Genomic DNA, 16,267 nt, shown 5'->3' on the forward strand with positions numbered 1-16,267 from the left:
TAAAGAGAAGCACCAAAAAGTTTAACCGACATCAAACCAGCCATGCTTGAACATTTCTGAATCTGTGCAATCTGTTGATCAACGTTGTATACTTGCAGTAGGAGAGGAAAAAAAAAAATACATTTTAGATCTAAACGGCATTGTTATTGTATACTGCTGAATTTACAGACTATAGCCATGTCCAAAAAAAAAAAAACAACCCAAAAAACTAATTGTTTTCGGTCAGAGTCAAACTACTATGAATGTCACTATTGTTACGAATGACCACCATCTTGTGGATTGCTTAAAAACTACAGTACATTTCAGTATTTTCCCATTTTACATTGAGAAAAATCCCCTGGCACACCACCAAACAAAAATGTTACAACAGGTATACATTTTGAAATAATGATGATCGTGTCTCAATAGACTTAATTATTCGGGGTGAAACTACCTTGGCCTGTTTAATTGAACACAACGCTAATATACTCGCAGTAAGCCACGGCTAATTTCATTTTTTCTGCCTTTCACTTCATGTAACTGGTAAAGATAGATGAAGGAAGATATATTTGTCGTTAATTAGTAACAAAGAAATGATGAACTTTCACGGCAGGTTAGAGTGCCACATAGGCATGAGAATGGAAAACGTGTTCCTTTTAAGGAACTCGTTCCCAGCAATTCGATTTCCAGGAATCGTTCGTTTGCATGCCTGACGATTCTGCTCATTGATTTCTCTGACGTTGCAAATGAACGATGACGTCAAACTCAAGAAGTGTACTTTGGGTCGGAACTTTTCCAAAACGGCGTCAAGGTGGTGGCACTCTAAAATTAGGCTATATTTTACACGAAAAGATGATACTTGGGCTAATTGTAACACAAAGGTTGAGTTTCGTCGAAGTGCCGGAATACTTTCAATCTGCAAAAAAGCAGAAACATCTTTTGTATTATAATATCATATACTGTATATACAATGTTGTACCTGAACGAGCCCAATGAAAGAAAAAAAGACATGAAATAGTTCATATTTTGGGCAGACGTGAACTGAACTTAGTTCATTTCTGCCTGATGACTGTAATTGAGAACTCTTTCTGGCGTAAAAGAACTGGTTTCGAACGGGACTTCATTTTCATTCATGAGTGCCAGGTCTTGTTCGGGACCTCCTGTTACTGGTATGTGAGCCCCTGGGGTTCATCACAGAGGCGGCAACATGCCAGGAGGTTGCCGGTTCTGGGAGCATTCATAATATACCTGTATTAATAGATATTCGTATAAATTGTGGTTAAAACCAGGATCTACACCCCAAGTAGCCTTCTGTGGAGTGTGCAAAAAGGAGCTACAACTGTTTGGTTGGGCGAGTCAGTGGCAACGAGACACATGAAAGGCAAGCCATAGTAATTAATGGATTCACTACATTGGAATGATACTATTTGGCATCTCGACTACTGTCAAGGTGCCCTTGAGCAAGGCGCAGAACCCCTCAAAAAGCTATGACTCGGAGTGCAGGAGGCACCTATTGAAGCAAGTATCATGGAGCGGGGACATTCTCAAATGATTACATATGGATTTAAGGATTACATGTTTTCATCAAATCTGGAAAAAAAGAGAATGGCAACATCCAACTCAAAAATGAGAGTCACAGCAACAGCTAACTTCATCTGTCACTATGAACTACCGGCACATGCAGCTAAGCTACAGTGACCTTCCCGTGATTCCCTCCCTCTGCAAACCTGGCTGCAGCGCAGTATGAATCATATGCCTACTTTCGAGGTGGAGCCAACACTCTGGTGTACCGCCCGTTACATTCAGCGATTCAACTCGGCTTCTTATTTTAATATGTTGAAAACCTGGTGGGCTACTACAAAGGAGATGGAAAGTTAACATTAGCCGAGACAATTTCACCGTCGCAACAACAAGAGTCGACTTGAAGCTCCGTTCTCGCTCGCTCTCTCGCTCCCTCAGCGCTCGGCGCTGCGAGGCTACGGCTGGCCGAACGAGCTAATCCCGTCGCGAAGGATCGGGGATCGAGAAACTCTCGAGCTGTGAGAATATTGATCCTGCCAGCACTACAGTACATGCTTGTCATTATTATTATTTTATTATTGGTTGTGTTGTATATTTTATGACCCATCCATCTTTTTCCGCTTATCCGAGGTTGGGTCACGGGCGCAGTAGCTTTTTATTTTATGACCCCAATTTCATTTTATATGTACCATACAATAACAATATTTATGTTCAATCTTTATGTACAGCACCTTGTGACAGCTATAGTTGATTTTCAAAGTGCTCTATGAACAATGGTTGAGTGTCTCAAAGGTTAAGCCATGCAAGTCTAAGTACACGTGGACTTGCGTGTACTCTGAAACTGCGAATGGCTCATTAAATCAGATATGGAGCCTTTGTTCGCTTTATCGATACTTGGATAACTGTAGAAATTATAATGGTAATACGTCATTCGTTGTATCTTTACGTAATTCCAGCAGACCGCGAGTCTACTTCTAGAGTTTGATGCTGTCATTGTTCTCGCTATGCGTTTGCCGAGCCACCAGAAGTTAGCGAGCCTCCTTTCCCAAACGCGGACGCAGAGTGTCCGTTCCAACGTGATAACGGCCCCAAACACCTCCAAGATGATCACTTGCTTGTTATTGAAGCTGTGGGCTGATAAAGTTGATAGGCTGGCCAAACATGTCTCCAGACTGAAAGGTAATTGAACATCTGCCGGGCATCCTCAAACTGAATGGGGAGTAGCACAAGGTCTCTAACATCCACCAGTTCTGTGATGTTATCATGGAGGAGGGCAAGAGGTTCTGGTCACAAACTGTGAAGCTGTAGTGAAATCCATGCCCAAGAGGGTTACGGCAGTGCTGTAAAATAATGGTGACTTCACAAAATATTGACACTTTGGGCATAATGTTAACATTTTCACTTTTTATGCCTGAGGTTTAGACATTAAAGGCTATCTGTTGGGTCTTGAAGGAAACAGTAACTTTACCCTGATATACAAACGGCACACTGATTACTTTGCAGCAAAGTGCCATCTGTTCAGTCTGGTCCCAAGAAAAGATCTAATAAAACATTGACAAAAATGGAAGGGAGGTACTAACCTTTGGGAGATGTGTTCTGAAGCCTGATTCAGTTGGATGGCCCAATGTTAATTTAGAAACTCTTATCCCTCGCACAGCAAAATATTCAAGCATTAATGCCCCCCCCCCCCCTCCCCCCCCAAAAAAATGCTGCAAGTCTGAAGCTGTAGCCTGCATATAAAGTACTACACAACTCCTGTGTGCAGCTAAAGAACTGGGAGCTGGGAAGTGTTATGTCAAGCCATAAATGGGCTTTCTAGTATATTCCAGCTCGTACGGAAGATTCTTCTTAACTTCTAAAGCGTGGAGGTGGCTGAGCACATGTCATGTGTGTGTTTAACTTATCCGAAAATGCTGCCAAATAGAAAACCATAACAGAACCATCAACAAAGTATTTTCAGATTGCTAAGAGGATCGTGCAAGATGCCATCTTTAAAGCAAAGGCCCATTTCTTTCCAAGGGTGGCAAGTAAAGTCACATCATTTCTCAAAATATACTAGACCCATAAACTCATGCTGGCCAGTTATAAAATGAGGATCTCGAGATGCTGATGAGTGTCATGACTATTGAGCCTCATTTTGAATGATAGACTGCAGTTCAGTTGTTGGTTTGCCTATCGTCAAATCTCAGTGCCAAAGGGCACTTACGTGAACTCATGTTGTTTTCATGAGCGCAACTCCAGATATATGCGTTTTCTTAAAGTTATGCAGTGCATTGCACACATAAATATTCATGTTTTATACATTTATACTACTGTGCTGTTCAACTTTGGGGTCAGCCACACAAGTTTATTTATCCCAAGAAAACTCATCGTTGTGTATACACAGTACATTCACTTTCAAAAGTTTGTGGGTCACTTCGGACTCTTTATTTTTTTCCACATTGTCTGACTGTGTCTATACTGTCTGTACAGACTTTATTTTCCCTGAAAAATGTTATTTTCATGGAAAAAAAAAAGTAAAGTTATTTTCATTGAAAAAAATTATTTGCAATTTTCTTCAAAAACATTTCTACATGACCCAAAACTTTTCAATAGTTGTCGCGCGCACACACACACACACACACACACAGAGAAAACCCACACAAGCGCAGGAAGAACATGCAAACTCCACACAGTAAGGTGCTGATTCGAACCCTCAACCTCATCACTGTGAGGCCGATTTACCACTGTGTCGCTCACATTTCTATTATTGTTTTAAATGTATTTTTTTAACATTTTGGTTAGGGAAAGATTATATCAGATTCCGGTTATTTTTTTGCATAATAACTTATTTGCCATAGGGGTTATATTGAGCATTTGGATTTTGTGTCTATGAGTCGTAAATATTTAAACCACCACAGTTGTAAAATGCTTTCTAAGTGTGGAGGTGCTTGAATTTGATTTTGGAAAATGCATAAATAATTTTTTATTTTTTTTATGTTTTTGTTTTTTAAATTCAGTCTTAATTAGTTTTCACAGAAGATTGGCAAGTTTATACTCATTTTTATTATTTGATTTTTTTCGTTTTACTTTAGTTTTTATTTGTTTTAGTATTAGTATTATAATGTCCTCCTCTAAGAGCACCAGTCAAGGATATGGGTGCGTGGTGATGGTAACACTGAAATTGATTCATAGATAAACATTTTGATAATATAATAAGCTTGGGCTCTGGTTCCAGTCCTCTCGAGAGGGGTTGGACTCTCTTCCACTCTGGAGTTGCCCACGGTGAGATGCGCTGAGCAGGTGCGGATATACTTATTGCCCCCCGGTTCGGCGCTTGTACGTTGGGGTTCACCCCGGTGGACGAGAGGGTAGCCTCCCTCTGCCTTCGGGTGGGGGGACGGGTCCTGACTGTTGTTTGTGCCTGTGCACCACACAGCAGTTCAGAGTATCCACCTTTTTTGGAGTCCTGGGAGGGGGTGCTGGAGAGCGCTCTCCCGCTGGGGACTCCATCGTTCTTCTAGGTGACTGCTCACGTGGGCAATGACAGTGAGACCTGGAAGGGCGTGATTGGGAGGAACGGCCCCTCCAATCAGAACCTGAGCGGTGTTCTGTTATTTGACCTCTGTGCTCATCACGGACTGTCCATAAAGAACACCATGTTCAAGCATAAGGGTGTCCACACGTGCACCTGGCACCAGGACACCCGAGGTCGCAGTTAGGATGGTCGACTTTGTGGTCATGTCATCGGACTTGCCGCTGCATGTCTTGGACATTCGGGTGAAGAGAGGGGCGCAGCTGTCTACTGATCACCACCTGGTGGAGGCGGGGTAGGCGGGGATCACCAGGGGGAGGTGGGAGACCGGAGCTGCGGCCGTAAGGTGGTCTTTGCCTGTCGTGGCGGCAATCCCCGAACCCGTAGGGACACCAGCGGCTTCCCATGAGGAAGCAGAGTCGAGGTTCTCTGAGGAAGGCTCTCCTATCTCTGGAGTTGAGGTCACCGAGGTGGTTAAAAAGCTCCTCGGTGGCAAGATCCCGGGGGTGGATGAGATTTGCCTGGAGTTCCTAAAGGCTCCGGATGTTGTGGGGCTGTCCTGGTTGACACGCCTCTGAAACATTGCGTGGACATCGGGGACAGTGCCTCTGGATTGGCAGACTGGGGTGGTGGTCCCCCTTTTTAAGAAGGGGGACCGGAGGGTGTGTTCCAACTACAGGGGGATCGCACTCCTCAGCCTCCCCGGTAAGGTCTATTCAGGGGTGCCGGAGAGGAGGGTTCGTCGGGAAGTCGAATCTCAGATTCAGGAGGAGCAGTGTGGTTTTCGTCCTGGCCGTGGAACAGTGGACCAGGTCTACACCCTTGGCAGGGTCCTCGAGGGTGCGCCCAACCAGTCTACATGTGTTTTGTTGACTTGGAGAAGGCATTCGACCGTGCCCTTCGAGGGGTCCTGTGCGTCGGGAGTATGGGGTACCGAACCCCCTGATACGGGCTGAGTCAGAGTTTGGTCCGCATATCCGGCGGTAAGTGGGACTCGTTTCCGGTGAGGGTTGGACTCGGCCAAGGCTGCCCTTTGTCACCGATTCTGTTCATAACTTTTATGGACAGAATTTCTTAGAGTAGAGCTGCTGCTCCTCCACATTGAGAGGAGCCAGATGAGGTGGCTGGGGCATCTGATTCGGATGCTTCCCTGGTGAGGTGTTCCGGGCACGTCCCACCGGGAGGAGATCCCGGGTCGACCCAGGACACGACGGAGAAAGTACGTCTTTCAGCTGTCCTGGGAGAGCCTCGGGCAGTGGACCGGGGGAGCTGGATGAAGTGGCTGGGGAGAGGCAAGTCTGGGCGTCCCTGCTAGAGCTACTGCCCCCGCGACCCGACCTCGGATAAGCGGTAGAAAATGGATGGATGGATGAAACTGTTGGCAGAAAATGGATGGATGGTTGACACTTTTATTCTAAGCCCATGTTAGAGAGTCGCTCTATGGTGCTCTAAATAGTCAAAATATGGGACCTTTAATGGCACTCATATATACATGTACTGTTTACAGGGTGAAAATAGAACGTACTGGATGCCTTACTGGAGGCGACCTGAACTCCCGCATATAATTTCATATCACCCTCCTTAAAACTACAATTGCTGCTCTCAGTAAAAATACCTGTCTCAACTTTCGAGTGGTCGGTCCTCTCAGTCACCCTCTCCTGGCTGACGAGATAATCAATGATCCGCACACCAATAGGTGGCTCTGTGTGGTTCCATTCCATGATGAGCAATGAGCTACTTGGCTCATAAGTGTAAGACAGTTTCAGCCTGGCAACAAGAATAGAAAACATGAGCGTGACATCTTGGTGACACATAAAAGCTCCACAAAATAACAACCAGTGAAAACCAACAGGAATGATACACTATTCCAACTTCAGGAGAGTTCCTGCAGCTTTGTATTGCTGGCAGCCCCCCCAGAGAAGGCAGAGAAGGAAATCACAACTGTCGAGTTCTTTACAAATTTTGACCGTGCGGGACTGACCAATCAAGCAGAACAACAGAGACGTACCCGTCCCGGACCATTCATTATATTGACGGGGATTTTCAAATGAAAAGTCGGTGCTGACTGCCTAATGGTATTGCGTTTTATGCATTAACTGTATTTGCTTCCATTAAGTTGCAATTCGTGATTGCACTTTGTACTAACATACAGTATTTATTCACTCAGCCCTTGGTAAAGTAGAATTTTTTGGGGTAAATTGATTTTTTATTATTATCTATCATTTATTTTTATTTAAACATACAGACGTACAGATCGTTTGATGTCGTGCAACAAAAATAAAGGTTTTTCCCCTCACATGAAGATTAATCGTGCCTAATAATCGCGATGACAATATTGATCCAGATAATCGTGATGATTATTTTGGCCATAATCGTGCAGCCCTCATACTTACATATATGTAAATAGATTAACCACTACCCAAAACAAAAATGTGTCTGGTTATTTCACAGTAGGCTTGAATTGTAATTTAGTATCATTTGTAGAATATGTTTCGGTTGCATACATCGGTTGTGGGAGAGGTGCGCAAGTCGGGAGTCCGTCGACGCCAAAGGCACTGGAATCGCATCGGCACCAGTCATCAATCACATCACCCCTCCCTGAACACCACAGCATGCTCATCATTGCCTCTTGAAGAGCCTGTGAAAAGGCAGGGAGAAGAACATTTTTTTAGCAATACAAATCTAAGGGGCAGTGTGCTGCACGCAATGAGATACACACTTAAGAGTAACGAAGAAAGTAGACGTCACAAATGAATGTTGTTCACACAACGTGTTTTTCACATTGTGAAGCATATATGCCTGAGAGTATTATTATGTTGCCTGTTTGTATGTGTTTTTGCAGCGTTTGTGTCCCAATATTCATTATTTTGAGAGATACAAGTGCCGTGAGTTCAATGCTAATTTTCGTGAGCTCGTCAAATGGGCTGCTGAGTTCCGGCGGCTCAAAGGCGCACTATGGCTCGGCCCGTGGTCCACCACGAACGGCAGTATGTTTCCTCCTGGCCCGTCATGCTCTGGTGAGTCCTTCACGTTTCTCACTTTCTGATCCATTTATACATTCTGTTAAGGCAGTCTACAGATGAAACGTAGGTGCTGCTACATTGAGTTACCTTGTGTATGAAATCAGCTTTATAAATAAGTTAGCCTGATGCCAAGTTCATTTTCATCCACTGTGCACATCAGTAAATAAGGAAACTCATTAATCAGAATTGATTCTGCAGCAGTACAAGGTTCTGGTTTGGAGTCTCGACGCGGATGTGTCTGTGTGGAGTTACGGATGCTTGTGTGGGATTTAGATGTCACCTGCACTGAAAATACAAAACATGAATCCAGTTACATTTTTGGTGAAAAAATGTTTTGGGGGCACCAAACGCAGTGTTACCAGACAACAGAAAATTTCCTGTTCAATCGCAATTTTATACATTTCACAGATGTGATTCATTCTGAAACATCACAACTGATATTTTTTAATCGTCACTCGAACGATGTATGGTATATCTAGCCTTAAATTCAAAATATGCAGGTAATCTGCAGAGCGACACTCGAAAGAATAATGGCGATATGACATGGCACTTTTTATTTGCACTTCTTTTCAACACCTTTTATGCATTCATTCTTCCGCCTGCACAAACACCAACAACCTGCAGTTAACCTTTTTCAATACCAGCTGCTGCATCTATCCTGACAGCCCGGGAGAATACAGCGCACCATATTGACATTCAGTTGTACTGGAGGAGTCACGGCAGTATTGACCTACAATATTGATGTGGTCAAATAGGTTGGAACACAAAAACACAGTAAGGTGTGAAGTTAGTCGTGTAAACCATGTTACTCAAGAAGGAAGTTTCTGTACCATGTTTCTGAATGAGGTTTTCGGAGCTGAAGGACCACTCAAATACATTGGAGGGTTTCATTATCCCATTGATTCCCTCTGTTGCTTGCAGAGGTGGTCAAACTACGACCCGCAGGCCACACCCATCCCATTGGTCTTTTGAACCTGTGCCCGTCGAAGGTACAGAATTGGCTAAATCTAATCATATCCTAATTATGACTGCATTCATTTGACCTTATCCTGTAATGCCTGGCATTCCACCTGGCGGCGCAATACACACAGTGGTACATTGACTTGATTTTGCTAAGATGGACTACTCTTTGTTATTACTCTGCTACTGCTCTGCAGCCATCTGCATCAATGAGTGGGCCCCAGAAAAGAAAAGTCGACAATGGGCGCCGAAAAAGGAAAAGCAATTGGATAACTAAATACTTTTTCACTGAAGTCCAGTCAAAGGCTGTTGGTCTTATTTGCCAAGAAACCTTGGCGGTTTTAAAGGAATACAACATCAGCCGTTACTTTTCCACCAAGCCCGCTAATTACGCTAACAGCTTGTCAACGCAAGAACGGATGGCTACCACTCAGAGGGTGACAGCTAATTTATAGGCTCATTAGAACACCTTTATCTGACAAACCGCCATCCGAGATTCAAGCACAAATGCAAGTTAATTGCTGGCATTCAAATTTGCAAAGACCAGCAAGCCATTGTACAAAAGGGAGTTTCTCAGAGAGGGCATGGTAGAGACAGCAGATATCTGGTGTCCATAGAGACCAAATTTGAAAGAATGAGGTCATCACGCAGGACAGTGGCTCGTCGTGTTGAGCTAATTGATGAAGACATATCTAGCAAGGGCGGCATGGTGTGGGCGACTGGTTAGCACATCTGCCTCGCAGTTCTGAGGTGCGGGGTTCAATCCCCGGCCCCGCCTGTGTGGAGTTTGCATGTTCTCCCCGTGCCTGCGTGGCTTTTCTCCGGGCACTCCGGTTTCCTCCCAAAAACATGCATGGTTGGTGTTGGCTAGGACACCACAGGGCCACCCATTCAGTCCACACTAGTAGCCAGCTGCAGCGTTCACCCTACAATCTCAAAAACATGAGGACGAAACTTGTTTGCTGAATGGTATTTTAAATGAGGAATTAAAACAAAAACAAGGCTTTTGTCCTTAATGTGCAAAAGAAAAACACGCAACAAAGTGTGCCAGGAACAATTGTGAAAAGACATTGCTAACTTTACATTCCTCAGAGCTCTGGCTGACTAGATGAACAAAATATTTGAGCTTTGTCCTTCCGGCGCCAGCAACCAAGCTTCGACCTAATCACGTCATCACGTCCGTGGAGCACAGCGAACAATCTGTGATTTGCAGTTTTGCTTCTCAATGTGCTTTAGAAGTCGCAAAACGCTAATTTTGACTCGCAAATAGCGACGTGAGATCGCTTAATTCGAACCTTGTACATACATTGCCGCTGTTCACGTTCACCCTGTACGCAGTTTTCTCAGTTTATACAGTTGACTATTCACCTACCTATTTGTACTATTTATTATTCATATACAGTTGTCACATACACTGCTGCTGCTCTTTCGGCTCGGTCTCATTGCACGGGGTTTGTTTAAAGGACATATAGTACAATAGATTAGATTAGATTTTGGTCGCTTTTTGATTCTTAATCAAGTGTTCTCTGTCCACTTTCCTGCAGTCAAACCATAATTCCTCATCGTGGGACGAATAAGGGTCTATTCTACTCTGTTCGAAACATTACACTTCCAGTTCGGTGAAGATTTTATATGCATCTCAAAGATAAACTTCAACACGCCTGGTATGTCTCGTTGTTGGACACCAATTCATAGACGGGTGCCGCCTTGGTGATTTGCAGCAGGACAGGCTCGGACTGCTGTCGCCCTTGAGCCGCCCTCGGGCTCATATGGCAGAGATGGCAGGAACGAGGACACTGGCCCTGGCTGGTGCAGTCCATCCGGACACCGGCTGCCATCCGCTTGGCTCCTGTATCCAGCAAGCTGGCAATGTATGCAGGGTAGGTCAAAGTCCTAGGCTCCTTGTCATGCTCCTCTGATTCCTCAGAAGGTGAGTTACCTAGTGGGCAGATTAAACAAAGTTGGTTAGCTGAGTATCACTACACGAGGGGCCCAATTATATGTAAGTTTATAAAGACACTGTTATAACTGCAACGTGGGGAAAAAAATAAAATGGTGGTAATCCATCCTAATCTTTTGTTTTACACAATTAGGGGCACCATAAGGGCAGAAAAAGTGATGACGGCCTTGAAAATAGTATTTGCCATGTGCGATGTGGTGCTATGTTTCACTGGGTCCCAAATAGCCCAAAATAGAGAGGAGAGAGCTAGATGGTGAAGTCACCTGATCGTTGTAAGGAGACAAGGGACAGAGGGACTGAAAAAAAAAAAAAAAAAAAAAGTGAAACTGACAAAAAGATTTTGTTCCTCTGCACTAGGTTGCTAAATCTACAAAGCATTAATGCACTCCCATGTTTCCTTATCTCCCATTTGGAGACTTTTAGCCTGTCAACATCACAAGAAGAATGCTTAAGGAGGAGCGTAAATATTTGGACCTAATACAGTCACACGCTGTTCCCTCAAGAAAAGAAGGTGGACGGGCAAAGAGAAGGATTTCTTCGAAACAATGAAACATGCATTAATGTGATACTGGCTGTCGCAAATTGCTGTTGACCTTCACTTTTCTTCCCTTCACGTTACCAAGTCAACAGCAACAGAATGTCAAGATCCAAGGTACAGAAACCATACAAAGAGGACTTCTTTTTTATATTATTATTTCAACTGGAATTTGAGTGCGATTGTACAATTTTACAAGCGCAAATTAGGGTTCGGTGTCTTGCCCAAGGACACTCCGACATGCGGACAGTCGTAGCCGGGATTCGAATAGCCAAAAACCTCCACTGTGTCAGTAAGCACACATATTTTGCTGTTTGGGTGTACACTGCCTGTTTGCAGTTAAATTATGAAAGAGCGGGAGCTTTACCAGTATGCATTTCGAACATCATAACAGCGAATGAATATAGACGTTTAGAGGAAGGACTGGGGACTCTCAAAGGCACCTAATCATGATATTAACTTAGCTGCAAACGCTTTTGCAACATCAATTCTGAGCCTGACCAGCACTAAGCCCCCTGCAAACAGAAACCAGGGGACTCATGGGACCCCAGCACGGAGAAGCCGCAGGGAGCCCAGAAAGCCGCCCCATCCGGTGCGTCCGCTGTGGTGCAAGGCAGACAAGCCTTGAAGAACTGAAGAAATTGTATTTTAAAAAGAATACTGTACTTGGTTTTTGTAATTATAAAAAGATTAACAAAAGCGTGTTCAATGCAACACGCATGCAAAAACAACATACAATATGCGTGTATCTCTGCACTATACAGTCTGAAGTCGACAGTGGTATTTTGTATTTTTAATGCATGGAACTTCAGCCCCAGGTTACGTGCGAGTGGATGTGAATGATGAAACTGACAGGAAGGTCTACCGAAATCCTTGCCTCAAGAAATAATAATAATCAAAAATCTCTCTCCTAGCTTTCGCTTTTTCTAATGCAATCATTTCGCTTTGATAATGTGCAACGCAAAGCGTTGATTGCTTTTATTCTGCTCATTTGAATTCGTTAGTCCGAATATTAATCATGATAACCTGTCTCTGTCTCTGGAATGAGTCTCACCCTTGTAAGAGAAAGCAGAAAAAAAAAAATTGCTTTTACCATTGAGTGTTTTACATAATGGTATGTCATTATTCTAATTACATGATAGGAAGACTGAAGTTCAATTTAAATAACTCCAATTTCAGATGAGCAGGTGCGTTCAAAAAGACCTCCCCTTCTCTTTTACATTGAATGCTTTAGCAAATCTTGAACCTCATTAAAATGAAAATAGTCAAATGATGACCTTTTTGAATGTCTTCCTTACATTAATCCATTTCAACAACCATCAGTTAGACCGCTTGTGTGTTTTATTTTGCTACAACCACTGGGGGGCATTACAGTCGCATCGTTTCAAACGTGCAGACTTCATAGTTACATGAACATGCAAAAAAAAAAAGACCCTTTGAGGCAAAGCGCACAGGAGCTCCGACACACAAACTAATGACCCACTGCTAAAGGAATAGCCACATTCGTGTGTGTGTGTTTGTATTTTAATGCCAGACAATCTCTATGCTATACGTGTCTCAGTGCGCATGGATCCTGGATAAATGCGTCCTTGACCAGCTCAACATGGAGCACGAGGACCTTGGGATGAGGCCACTGGGACCAGTTGACAGCGACACTCTCACCAATCAAGAGGGCTGTGCAGGTAAATGAAGGTCTGATGGAGAGGTGAGTCGCACCAAGAATCCAACTCGCGCGTCTTGAGCCCTCGGTGTGTGTGTGTGTGTGTGCGTGTTAGTGACGTAAGATGCCAAAGTCAAAAGAGTTTATGTTGAAGTCGAGAATCAACTATCTGACTATACCATAAAGAATAGCACTATAAGACCATATTTATAATGTAGGCGTGGCATTCAAAAAGCAATGAGCCCAATTATCCTCTAGCATTATTGATTGCAATAGAAAGGCGATATACGCATAGAAACAGAGCCCAAAAAGTGGGGATTTCATTGTTACTTTTCATAGAATCTCGCTTTCTCTCAACGTCGACTGTCCATCGATGAACAAGCACACGTATGCCAGCCTCGTAAAATTCAGTAGGCTGCACTTTTAACCATATTTTTGCAACTTGCTTAATTTATTCGTCCTCAGAGAAGATCTGAAACAGGGTGATAATCTGACCAAAGGAATTGATGACTTCACAAGCTCCTTTCCTCGTCACTCATACAAGGCTCTTATTCTTTGTCTTTGATCCTGGACACCCACTTTTTGACTGTGCTGTAGCCTACTGCAGCTTCCCCAAACACCTTTGGAAAATGTTTAGCGGGCGGTTCACCTTCCAAAGCAAGAAATTCAATCACAACGCTCTGCTTCTGGCGAGAGTGAAAAATTCTGGGGGGGAAAAAAACAAGGTTCAAACCTCTAAAGTCTATCAATCCTGGTCACAAAATTTGGAATTTGATCAAGCTCTCACATCTGAAGTCATGCAGGATGTTCCATGAGATGTCCCGATATTGTGCAATAACCCAGTTCAGAGCGAATCACAGGATTAACTCTATGTGTTTGCCTTTGTTTTCTTTTCTTTTTTTTTCTCGCAGTGGGGGGGATTACACGTGTCACTGGACATAACCCTGCTGTACAAGGTCGGGGAAACGTTTGTTACCAAAGATGCAGTGGGGACTCCACGTTCTACAATTGTATTTATACAATACAAAAATCCATCCATCCATTCATTCTCAATACCGCTTATCCTGTTCAGGGCCGCCGGGCGCTGGAGCCTATCCCAGCCGACTTTGGGGCAAAAGGCGGACTCCGCGCTCACCTGGTCGCCATTCAGTCGCAGGGCACGTATAGACACGGACAAGCATTCGCACCCACATTCACACCGTGACTGAGTGGGAAGTGAAACTTGAACACCCTCGATGTCGTACCATTTGGATGTTCATCAGAATTTTCTTTTGACTTCTTAGCACAATTTGGCTAACTCAACAATCAGTTCGCAATAATAATAAAAGAAGAAAAATGTGGAACGTACACCTCAAAGTGAGCTGCATGCATGTAAGGCGACTTGCGGCCCCCCCAGCACGTTCATCACTGGGTTTGTTGCGCGACGGCAAGGAAATGGCTGCGTACATACACATACTGTTGTCAAGATACGTACATTTATACTTGGATGCCAATTCGGAATGTTCAAATGTCGCGTCAACATCGCCTTTATAGTTGATAAAAGTTATCTGTTGGCGGCAGTTTGCTTCTTGAACAGATGAATTCAATTATAATTGTAATTACAATTCATTACAATTCAAAAGTTCAGTGAATCCTTTTAAGACTACATTTGTTTTCAAAGCCGTAATGTAGGCATTAGTTTCACATTGGTCACGGCGGTGATGGTATTCGCCATTTCTCTATGCATTGTGTAGCATTCCTTTTTACTAATAAATGAGGGATTGATCTCCCACTTTAACAGAAAGCATTAATTGTATTTTTTTTGTTTTTTTCCTCCATATTCAAAGCCTTTATCCTTGGAACAACCTTAGAGCACTCTTTTGTCAAGTGTTTTACTTATCGCTGGAGCGGAGGTTTCTAAAGGTGTCTGACCGACTGACGAGCACTTTTGTTAAAGCCTACAGACACCGAAACATAAAAGCTGCAGCAGCAGCAGAAAATGGATCGCTTCTTCAAACTAGAATGGCACTCAGTCAAGCGCAGCGCTGCGCCAAGGTCCAACAGACCCCTTTAATTCAATCAATAAAGCAGCCATCACTGCTTAATCATAATTTAAGATCACTGGATCTGTAACACTGCAGCATCCCAGCAGCACTCACTTAGCTTCGCTTAGTAACAGATTTTGCATGACCCTTGTGACCGCGGTGGCTCGGATTCACTTTGATTTTTGGCAACAGTGAACATTAACAGCGCAACCTTTCATTCATCATACGCTGTAATCTTTAGATTGCACATCTTATTTCGGCAGCCAGTATTTCTATGCGGCTAGCATCTCGCGGCAGTTGACCTTGTGGAGGATAAGAGATAAGATAAGGAACCATTTTATTTCCTTAAACATGCACCGCAGGTAAACACCTGGCATTTCCTTATTGAATAAACATTTACTCCAACCTCGCTAGGATAAGCGGTACAGACAATATATTTGTATGGCGATCTGTCCACTTCAATGCGAGCTGTTGACTTCTTTCTTTATTTCGAAAAGGGGGAAAGATACCTTATTCGATTCAAAGGAACTCGTACATTTCTGTTGTTTGCACGTAAAAAAACAAAAAACAGGCATCAACCTGATTTCTCCAGCAATCGGATGTCGAAGTTTATCTACTAACTGAACACACCCCGGGGACTGCGTACGCCAAACGGGCAAAATTACAGCGCACCTCCTTTTGCGTGTCTCCATCAGAAAGTGCAAAATACAGAGAGGAGCAGATCGATGATACATGACGAATTTAGCAGCGCAACGTAACGAAGGAAAACTAAGACCAATTGGCGTCTTTAAATACACGGACAGTGTCTGCAAGGCAGGTGTGAGAAGGAGGCGCAGGCCAAATAAGAGGCGGGTAAGCTACGGCACAATCAACCTGCCGTTCCGACGGGCATTTTTGCAAAACTGGAACAGACAGAATGCACTCAAACAAGGATACCTATAAGTTTGAGTAACTTAAGTTTAAAGAAATGGAAGACGGATGTAATGTCATGTGATGTATTTTTGAACACAGAGAAGTACTTCGAATCAACGGAATTCTTCAGTAAACGACTCAAGTGCTTGAAATGCTTCGATTCTATTTCCAAATGTAAT

General features: G+C 43.6%; 1 protein-coding gene across 7 annotated transcripts in view; it reads right to left on the minus strand.

Moving 5' to 3' along the window:
- The window catches only part of astn1 (astrotactin 1), a 272,558-nt gene that overhangs the window by 27,128 nt on the left and 229,163 nt on the right, over positions 1–16,267 (minus strand). For all 7 annotated transcript variants that reach the window (XM_061693365.1, XM_061693361.1, XM_061693360.1 and 4 more), the window contains exons 18-20: positions 10,659–10,936; positions 7,519–7,652; positions 6,630–6,781 (exon numbers count right to left, since the gene is read on the minus strand). In XM_061693365.1, the coding sequence (XP_061549349.1) occupies positions 6,630–6,781; positions 7,519–7,652; positions 10,659–10,936 (564 nt within the window). The remainder of the gene's footprint in view (positions 1–6,629; positions 6,782–7,518; positions 7,653–10,658; positions 10,937–16,267) is intronic.

Source organism: Phycodurus eques, chromosome 13, assembly GCF_024500275.1.
Source record: "Phycodurus eques isolate BA_2022a chromosome 13, UOR_Pequ_1.1, whole genome shotgun sequence".
NCBI classification, from domain to species: Eukaryota; Metazoa; Chordata; class Actinopteri; order Syngnathiformes; family Syngnathidae; genus Phycodurus; species Phycodurus eques.